Consider the following 11,039-nt stretch of genomic DNA (forward strand, 5'->3'; position numbering starts at 1 on the left):
GGGATACTTTCTTGTATGTTCATATTTGTAAAAAATAGCAACTATTAGAGGAGAGTATTTGTAATTTGACGCTTCAGCGGAATATGTACCTACAATAAGTATAAAAGGATTATGTTTATCATATCAAGATATGTGATCCATGATTTGTGAAATAAATTTTAAAATTATTTACTTTAATGAGAGCTTGTGGAAGGTGTATTAGTGCATTTCATGGCATGTTCATCTTTTTCCTGTGTGGTGGATGTTGTACTTGAGACTTCACATCCAAGAGGGAGTGAATTGTGTGGTTTGAAAATTTTGATTTTGAAAACTTTTGAGAAGTAAAATCAGAGTTTGAAAACATTTTCAAAAACTAAGCAGCAAAAAAAATGCAAAAAATAAATTGTTGAAATAAAAATTAAGAGAAAAGAAAAACAAATCATCATCATACACAGTATCCGATAAAACTTGGCTAGAGACTGTCTTCTAATAAACTCAACACTAGCGTTATTATAATAAATAGAGAACAAATCTCTACAATGTCTAATGATGTTACCAAATTATGTATTTTTTTTTTGAAAGAAGAGAAACTATACACCTCACTTTTATAATCTAATTCAAAATCAGTTAGTCCCACTATTCAAAATCAATTGGTCCCATATTGAACTCATGTATCCAACGAAGAACCAAAAGTAAGTTATAAATATAAATAGTAGAAGAAAAAAAAAGCATCCACATTACATAGGGTCTGTTTGGTTTGGCGGTGGAAACATCAAACACACGTTTGAAACCCCTTCCCACCGTGAAAATGAGAAGCAACAAAACATAGCTTCTCCTTTACAGTGGAAATGTACCGTGCTTTTGGGCATCCTGCCGTGTACCCAAACATGCTAATATAACTCTTCATCAAACTATACATCTTTCATTATATTTAATGTTATAACATGGTCCCAATTAAAAAATTTTCATTATATTTAATGTAATAACATGGTCCCAATTAAAAAAAAAAAAAACTTAATTGTAGTTTTGGTCCCTCTATTATCCATTTTTTTGTGTTTTGGTCTCTCTATTTTAAAATCCAGAATTTCAGTCCCTATATTTTAGTTTTTTGAGGATTTTGGTCCCCCTGCAAATTCAAAGCAATTTTAAATGAAATGACGCTCTTATTGATGATGAGTCCGTGCTAGTTTAATAGTAATTTTTTCAAAAAAACTATTTTTATTTAAGATTTATGTTGAACATGTCATCAATGTGAGTTTCATTTTATTAAAAATTGCATTCGAATTTGCAGAGGGATCAAAATCCTCTAAAAACTAAAATAAAGGGACTAAAATTCCAGATTTTAAAATAGAGGGATCAAAATCCAAAAAAATGAATAATAGGGGACCAAAATTGCAATTAAGCCAAAAAAAAAAAGTTATAACATGGTCAACTATACATCTTATACATCTTACCTTATAAAGTACTATATTCACCTTTAAAAGTGTCCTTGAGACACTCTTTAAATGATTAAAATAATAAAAAAATTTAAGAATGCGGATATTTAATGCATTGAAAACTAAAATAATAACTTTTATAAAGAATATTTTCTTTATTTAGTATACTTAAAAAGTGCATTGAAGGCACTCCTTAGCAAGACCCAAAAAAAATTAAGCTGATCTTATATTCTTATCATCACATTTTAGCATATATTTATGTAACTGTCATCGAACATATTTCCATTATGAATTGCAAGAAGACATTCATGTATTATTTTTCAAACAAAATATCCTTACTTCTGTCTACAAACAAGACAATAATAAAAAAATACTACCTTTCAACTTTGCAATAGCAACGAAATGGAAGGCAATGGCACTCTGAAAGTTGTAGATTTGAACATAAATATTATACAGCATTCATTATCACAGAGCTCACAACAACAAATACGCATATAATTACAATAGATATCTGTATCCACCTAACAAAACCATGAAACCCAAGCCAATCCCATCAATCAAACCACACCAGAAAATCTTCGTAGAAGAGAAGAGAGGAACATGTACATTGTGGTTGCAACCCCTCAACGCTTTGCGCCACACATTACATTTGACACAGACAAACGTCATACCAAGATGTCAAAGGGAGAATGGAGTTGTTACACACCAGTTTGTTGTGGAACGGATTTAGTAAGATTCCTATTCCCTTCTTCATTGAGCTTAGGTTTATTCTTTATAGGCTTTTGTGTGCTACGTGTCCCTTTCACATTAGTTCTGGTAGGATATCTGGTCGTTTGAGCCCCTGAACCAACCCCTGCTAAAATACATGACAAATTAAACTTAGAAATAGCATCTTTCATTACTCTAACATGCCGTTCAATGGGATTTGGCAATATAGTGCTTCTTATCCAGCTTCCTTATTAGAAAATATTTGTGATCATGTTTTATGTTAAGCAAATTCAATGATGTTTTGCACTAGCATAGGTGATAATCTAATTACCTTAAGACAATGCAGAGAAAGAGAACAAACAAACTCACCATTGTTAGGAAGAGATAACCGCTTTTTCGTCTGTTTATCTACCTGTGAGTTTCTCTCCTTTGGATTACTGTGAGATCTTGGAAAACCAGATTTTGCGTTGTTTTCTTCAACGGGAATTTTAACATTTGCGTTAGACTTTGGTTTAACAGATTGTGTGTTCGATGTCTCGAGCAAACCTGCTGACTTGCTAGTGGAAGAAGACTCACAGCCATCAGAGACAGAAGGGCCGGTTTTGTGACTGACAACGCTCAGATGGATGTTTGGCAGATTGGATTTCGCATCAGTAGGCCTGAACTGAGGTCTGATTCCATTGCTGCCATCCATAACATCATTTTCGTCTACCTTTACTCCATCTTTCGTATTAATGTCAAGAAAGCGATTCTCCCAAGGACGTACAGCCATCCATCTTTCCAACCAATTCCAACCCCAACTACTTTTATCAGGTTCAAACCCTGAAGAAGTAGGAAGCTGCCTTGATCCTGCCTGCCACTGCGAAGAGGAAGAAAAATATCTCATGACCTAGCTCGTAGTATGAAAGATGAATCAAAGGAAAAAAATGTGTTAAAAGATAATAATGGAATAACAACTGACGTTGATAACAATATTAAAATACAGTTTGAAAAAATGGTATATTCAGTTTTCTTTGTAATCACCCTTCGTAGTTATAACTGCAAAGAAAATAATTTTGGAAAAACTTTTGTTGTCTAATCAATGTAATAATACAATCATACATTGTAAAATTAGACTATGTCGCCAATTTAGTCGAAGAAATTTCAGGCATTGGACAATTGGTCTCTAAAGTTAACGAAATTAAAAAAATGATCCCTAAAGGTCGGTCAACTTAGTCAATAAAAATGTCACAAAGACCAAGGATTTTTTTACTTCAGAGATGATTTTAGAACTTCAATAATATTGGGGACCAAATTACATGACTCCTAAAATTTTAGGGACTAAATTGGTGCCATATCTCTACACCGTATGTTCCACAAATCCCATGCTTTTACTAATAAACATGATAGGATATTTTTGGATCATTCTTGATTATAAAACAGACACATTGATAATTACTCCATGTGAAGAATGCATCTGAAGTTCATTTTTAAATTTATTGACATGTATTTGCACAAAGAGCCAATATAATTGCATTGCGGTTTTAGTTACATGGCAGTGAATGATTAGGATTATTATGATTCTGAAATGAGAGCTCAATAACATCTTGTTTCTATCTTATATGACTCATAGTCAATGTACAGAAGCTTCCTATGATAGTGCTCTCGTAACTTGCACTTCATCTTTTTACATAATAGGAGAATAACTAATAAGTTCTTGCTTACAATATTGATTTTGAAATAGATCCCATATAATTATTAAAAATTAGATTTGAGGAAAAAGAAAATTATAAAAATTGATTTTACGAATACAAAATATAACATCAAAGAATAAGAAAATTGTAGGACAAAATTTCTCTGTTATACTTCTAAGACTTTCTTGATAATATCAAGTAACTTTATAATTTAACCCTATCATGATAACTAATTACAAGCAATAAAAAACCTAAATTGCTTTGATCATGTTCAATTTTCTTTTCCCTTTTTATATTTGTATCACACAAATTTGGACTATATTTACCATTAGTGTTCCCTTTCACGTTTTGCTGCAAATAGGTCAATAAGATGCAATTGTAAATTTACCTGATGAGCTAGAGCATATGCCATGGCTCTCTCACGTTTAGCTGCAGCCTCCTGTCTCTTCAATATTTTGGTTTGAATTTGTTCAACAGATCCCACACTGTCACACCAACCTTCCTGTGACAAACAAATACGAGAAATACACGATCTAAGTTGCTGGTCACTATTATTAATATTATGTTAATAATGAAAAATAATGACGAAAAAACAAATATATTCCATATTAATAAAACAAATTAGCTTTTGGAATAGTACTGCTTACTTCAATTTCTCGAACACGGGCTTCGTTTACAAGCTGTTGCTGAAGTTTCTGTTGATCTGTTTGACTTTCCAATGCCAAGCGAACACGCCTTGCCCTAACACGAGCCTGAACTCTCACCAAAGCTTGCATACAACGGAGAGTTATTGCAGCTTGTTTTCTTACAGCATGGCCTCTTACAAGGGCCTGAAGCCTTACCAATCCTTTCAAAGCTCGTAGTGCTCTTCTGGCCTAATACATAGAATAGCAACAGGTTCTGTTATAATATAAAGAAGGAGAAAAAACAGTGCATGTAATGTAACCAAAGCAATACAGCAAGAAATCCTCAAAATGTAATGATAAATTAAACCAAAATGAAGTGATCAATTACCAGAAATCCTCGAAATGCTGTTTGAATGCATATTGCAGCCCATTCTTCACTTGTGATTTGATGATTATGTGCAACATCCGGTGTTTGTTGTGAAGTAGAAGGAGAATAATGAGCATCAAAGTTTGATTGGGGATTTGCCTGATCTACATCTCCAATAGGTGTAGCACCATCATCGCCAAACTCATTTTGAAGTTTGCTACTGTCAATTTCGATGGAATGCTTTCTTCGATGGCGAAACTTGCTAGCCTTTTGATTATTCAAAATATCAAATATTATTTTATTTTCGAAAATAAAAACATGTTTTTTATGATATGTATCACGAAATTATACAACAGCCAGAAAGAAAGTTGGCAAGCAATGCATTTTACAGTGCTAGGCAAAGAGTCTGAAATGAAAGTGGAAGTATAAAACTCTCCCATCATTCACAATCACTTAGATGAAAAAGAAAAAAGTTCTGCTACTAACTACGAAAATATATGGAAAATATCTCATGATATTTGGGTTGTATTGTATCGTGGAGTAGTTCTTAATATCTTAGATGAACTCTTAGGCCTGGTTTCCACGTTTGTTTACATTTCATAGTCTGGTTCTTATATTTAATTCGGAGAAAGTCCTATAATTATTGTGATGAATTTTCTTATTTAATCGATATCTGTATAAATAAGGGTTAGTGCCTGACCATTTGTATAATAGAAGTATGATCAGGCCTCACAAGTTTGTACTCCTTCTATTTCCTATTTCCTTAATCTAAAACCTCATAACTTTCAACAGCAGGTATGCAAGTGTATAGAGTGCTGGTTGGTCTTTGCATTTCACAGATATGCAAATGTAGTTCGCTGTCACCAGAAATGAAGAGTAGTCTTGCTATTTTTAGCCCTTGAAGTTGTAGAAATGCAGAGTAGAACATACCGTCTCTTCGTTTTTGTCGTTAAAGAGAGGGAAGAGAGGTAGGGAAACATACTTAAACATAAACCCTAACCAACATACGGCCGCTATAGGGCTACTTTGCCGCTTCTGCAAAACGTGGATAGCCAGTGATTTGCAGTTCTAATGTTCGATTACGGCTTTGTAGTGTGAATTTCAAATGGATAGATCGAAGTTTCAGGTCTGTAACTGATATATAGTATACAATCTTTCCATACTCTCTCATTTAGTCTTAATAAGCAAATTTGAATGATAAAATGAATTCACTTAAATTAAACAAACATACTTTCTTCAGATTTTAGGAACAGAAACCATGAAAAGGGTGACATAATAGATCACAAAAAACCTATCCTCTCAAGGGGAACCGTAACAAGCAAAATTATATGCTTATGAGTTTAGTTTTTAGCAACAAGGGAGGAAGAAAAAAAATATAAAGAACGAAGTGATTTTACATATTAAGCCAAGACTACAAATGCAAGAACTACTGCGAGTAAGCAATAGCACATAGGAAATAGAAGAGATAAGATAAACAGAGAAAGCTACACTCACATTTCCATCCTTCTCTGAGGACTCGCGCTTTTCTGATTTCTTTAGACCAACCAATGCTCTAATCCACTTCCCCGGGACACCCATCTCGTCGTTCACTCTATCTCAATCTAGCACAAACCTTGCAATTTTCTGCCCAAGCCAATGCAAACCAGTCAATTATATAAACACAGTCTTAATCAGCCAAAATGTGAACTGAATTGACATATAAGATTCGGGAACAACGCGGTGCAGGGTTCACAAATTCAACAAATTATGCAAAGAAACTGTAACAAACTAACTACTAACAAGATACTCCACAAATTCAACAAATTATGCAAAGAAACTGTCTCCACAGAACATGGAAAAAAATGATTTTTCAAATAATGTAGAGTTAATTACATACCATATAAGAATCATTGCTCATAACATCAAAAATAAAATGAACCTTCCTAAAAAAACAATAGATCTCGCCATAATTGAGATAATTGTAAATAAATGAAAAATTACTTGAACCCTTTTGTTCTAAGTCAACTCATAGTTAACAAACTCAGTTCCAGAAGAGCAATAAACCTCAGAAAATCCCTAATTTCAAAAAAAAAAAAAAATTGAATTGTGCAAAGCGGAAAAAAAAAGTCCGAAACTTTCGGAAAGAAAAAGGAACCCTATTGCATGAAAAAGAAATGCAGATCCAGTGATGAGAAAGCAAAAGGTGAATTCACCTCAAACACTGAAACTTATGCAATTGATTTAGAGAGGGAAATCAAAAGCAGGAGAATATACCCTTTTGCTTTTAGCAGATGATTCATGACTCACTGAGTCAAATACCGAGTTCCTTCATCCAAAATTATGCAGCTTTGAGTTGAAACAGTGTTTGTTCTCTCTCAAACACTATTTTAATAGGATTCTGAGCTCTTACTATTTTGTTGTTTAGTTTTTTTTTTTTTACTATTTTGTTGTTTAGTTTTAATAATAGAATTTATTTCATTCATTCTTCTCTCATTCCAAATTCCAAATAAGTTATTTTGTTGTTTTTCACAAATTATATAAAGAGTTAAAAGATAATCCACCTCGCATGCAAAAGTAAAAGTGAAAGGATTAAAACAAGAGATTGAGTAATAATTTTATAATTATATGAATAAAATATTTATTAATATTTTATTAAAATAAATAAAGAGATTAATTCGAATAGACTGTCAGTGTTTGACACATAAGAGGAGAGAATTATGGAAGTAGTTATTAAAATAATTTAATTATAATTTATTTATTTTTATTCTTTATTCTATATTTATGTGTCAAAATCACTGATTCTAATTGGATGACGGTGTAGAGTTGTTTTACACCGACAGTGTATTCCAATTAATCTCTAAAATAAATTCTTATTTTAAATATATTTTAGGAGTTAAAAAGTAGTGCAGTAAAATAGTTTTACAATGTCATTCAATAGAAAGTTATCAATTAACCATTTTATTAAATTATTTTTTAAATAAAAGTGGTTTAATTGGATACATGGTGGTTTTACAATGTCATTCAATAGAAAGTTATCAATTAACCATTTTATTAAATTATTTTTTAAATAAAAGTGGTTTAATTGAATACATAGTGGTGATTGGTTGACAGTGTAAAAATATTTTTGTCAGTGCATCACCCATTTTCTCATATTTTTAATTAAAAGGTTTAAAAAATTTTATAAAACAAATATGACATCAAAATCAACATATTTTTTATAAATTGAATATATTTTGTGTGCAATACTAATTCGTCGAGGTTTATAGAATCATAATAGATGGTAAATTTTTCTTAAAAATTTAATATTTAATACTTATGTGTGTCAAACCTTGAATTCAAACTTAAAATCTAAGTTAAGTCGAAAAAACCTTCACCATTTCATCCAGTGTTGGATCAAAATGAACTTATTCTTTTGTCACTCTTATTACCAATTGATTAATTACTCCATTGGATAGAAGCCGAAGTACAAAACAAAAAAGCGGTAGGAAAAGGGAGAGGTCCGGTATCGTCTAATGTGCGCCGGGGGTAATAGGGAGAATAGAAAACGATGTCGTACAAGAATCGGCGAGGCCACAAAGGAATTGTCCTTGTCACCCCCACACTCGTGAGGAACATGGGGCAGGCTGATTGAGAGTCAATCACGGGGACCTCTTTTGTTTTGAACTTAAACCTAACCACATCTTCATTTTATTCGATTAGTTAATTCATTCTTTTTTGGTTCATATGGAAAACATATACTAGCATAAGCATATGCCGTTAGGATAGGTGTTTTGTAAATATGTATGTTTCAAGTATATTTTTGTTGTGTTTTTGGTTAATTTTGTGAGCTTGATGCATTATTAGTGAAATGATTGTCTAATGAAAATGGAATATAGGTATGGTTGAGTTTTTTCTTCTTAACTTTTTTAATTTTAGGTGATCAATTCCACCGTCCATTTGCAGGGGGTCTGTTTAAAGTCAGAGCAAAGCTCTATATGAACAGGCCCAACACATGAATTGTTTGCACCCAATAAAATTCATTCTTAACTTGTTAATATGGAAAAGAGACCTTTTGCATTGCGAACTTGGTCATTTTTGAAACAGGACTTTAAAATTGGTTTAAAATAGTTTCTTTTAAGCTATTGAAAAAATTATGTGATAAGTCGTGAACTAAGTCGTTTTTTTAGTATTATTCCAAAAATTGTAAAAACAAATTATCAACTACAACGTCCAATTACAACTGGATCGGATTCATAGTGCATTATAAGATTCGTTTTAGAAATACATAGTTTATATCGTTCAAGATTATTTTAACTTCCAAAGGAACGTTTAAAGGAACTATGGTACTTTGATCATTCTTAATTATCAAATGGATTAAAATTTCTTCAAAATCAATGTTTCTCCAAAGGGATAAATTTTCAAAGGGAAGAAAAGGAGATAAGAAAAGAATTTTTCGATAATTCAATAGCGGCGAGGGGATGAGAGAGACATAGAGAGGGGTTTCATAACTCAGAATATTTTGGAAAGAAACATGAGCATTCCTTATATAATATTAGAAACTAACAAAGGTGCGTAAACTAAACGACGTGAAACTTATAATTGTTTTTTAATTCACTCACAAACACACATAGTGTTCCAACGATCCACCACTTGAATTTAAAAAATGACTCATAGGTTTCTTTTTAGATTATGCATAAGCAAAGGTATCTTGCAACTTGAACATTTGCATATTATATAAACTTTGGATTTTACTAGAAGAACGCGTAGTCTTAAACTCTATCTATGACATCAAAACACACACACAACATTTTCTTAGGTGTATTTTCAAAAAAGTTGGCGCGTAAAAGAGCATGTGATTCTATGTGTTTTGCAGGTTTTGATTATGACAACTAAACAATAAAGAATAAATCAAAACCATCATCAGTCAAGAATCAAGCACAAGAAAAAATGTTTAAGTTTCAGTTGAAAAAGTTAAATTAAGTAATCGAAAGGAACTAAAATTGTGAAGTTGTGAAATCCCTCCTGATTATAGGCTCAATGTTTTTATCTTATCGTTTGATCGGTTAAATGTAAATCAAGCAAGAATAGGTCTTAAAGTGCTTAAGGGATATACATACGCACACACCAGAAGTATTTCAAACTCTTCATATTTTCCTAAACCTTCTTAAAAATTGATTCTGGCATGTAATGTAACACCCCATAAAATTCTTTATTTAATTTAATTAATTTTTGGATTAAATATTAGAATTATTTGAGTTAACTGAGAAAAATGGAATAATGAAGCTAATGGGCCAGTGTCGCTTTTAGTAGAAGGGGGGTGTCAGTTGTGAAGCCCATTACTAATGATAAGCTTATTTTCATAAAATAGAAAAAAATAGAAGGAATTGTGGAATAGAGAGGGTTACAGCATTTTGGGAAAAGAAGTCTGAACGTGAAAAGAGGAGAAGAGCGAGGAAGTGCGACACGAGGAAGAGCGAAGAATCAACCTTCAGGTAAGGGGGGACTCTTCCGTTTATCTTCTATTATGGGATTGTAGGTAATATGATAGAATTTGATCGTGTTATTCGTATCAATTGGGTTGTGCTTAGGTTGTAGAAATGTTAGGTTTTGGGAGAATTGATGCATAATGTTTGTATTGACCATGTATGGTGTTAATTGGATGGTTGAATGTATTATAAATGTGTTATAATATGTGGTTGTTTCACTGTATGCAAATCTGGTTGGAATGGGATTGGTTTGGTGATGAATTGGTGAAGGAATGGCAAAATCGCAGGTTGTTTTCTGCGATTCGGAGTTCTGGAAATCGCCAGTTCGCGCCGCGTCCAGGAGTTGGCGCCGCGAACTGCTTGGCAGAAAACCAGGAAGTTGTGTTGTGTTCAGTACGCGCCGCGAACCTTTGGTTGCGCCGCGAAGGCGTAGTTCCTATTCGTTCCGCGCCGCGAACCCTTGTTTGCGCCGCGAAGGCGTAGTCCCTATTCGTTCCGCGCCGCGAACTGCGTGTGGCGCCGCGTGCTGTTGGCGATAGGCCGTGTTGAAAAGTTTAAAAATATGTAACTTTTAAACCGTAAACCAGATTTTGGTGCCGATTCGAGTGCAGTGGAGCTAATCAAATAAATTATATACTCAAATAGTGTTTGAGTTGTGGCTTAATTTATTTTATTTGTTGGTGGTGGGTTGTGCTTACAGGTACACTAATGAATGTTTTACCTTATAATGTTGTGGTTATAACTGGTGTTTATTATACATGTATTGTTGGCGTAAAATATGTATTTTATTGATGATTATGACATTG

General features: G+C 32.8%; 1 protein-coding gene across 2 annotated transcripts; it reads right to left on the reverse strand.

Moving 5' to 3' along the window:
- Window positions 1-1,707: 1,707 nt before the first annotated feature.
- Window positions 1,708-7,199, reverse strand: LOC131609795 (protein IQ-DOMAIN 5-like). Of its 2 annotated transcripts, none has more exons than XM_058881589.1 (7): window positions 7,043-7,199; window positions 6,284-6,412; window positions 4,811-5,056; window positions 4,444-4,671; window positions 4,185-4,298; window positions 2,493-2,982; window positions 1,708-2,268 (listed from the first exon to the last, which is right to left on the reverse strand). In XM_058881589.1, exons 2-7 carry the CDS (start codon window positions 6,365-6,367, stop codon window positions 2,114-2,116), a joined length of 1,317 nt encoding a protein of 438 aa, XP_058737572.1. In that variant the 5' UTR covers window positions 6,368-6,412; window positions 7,043-7,199; the 3' UTR covers window positions 1,708-2,113. The 2 variants fall into 2 exon arrangements, with proteins under 2 accessions (XP_058737572.1, XP_058737571.1); XM_058881588.1 differs by having other exon boundaries at window positions 1,708-2,271.
- Window positions 7,200-11,039: the final 3,840 nt, after the last annotated feature.

The sequence above is a fragment of the Vicia villosa genome, linkage group LG6 (genome assembly GCF_029867415.1).
Source record: "Vicia villosa cultivar HV-30 ecotype Madison, WI linkage group LG6, Vvil1.0, whole genome shotgun sequence".
Lineage (NCBI taxonomy): Eukaryota > Viridiplantae > Streptophyta > Magnoliopsida > Fabales > Fabaceae > Vicia > Vicia villosa.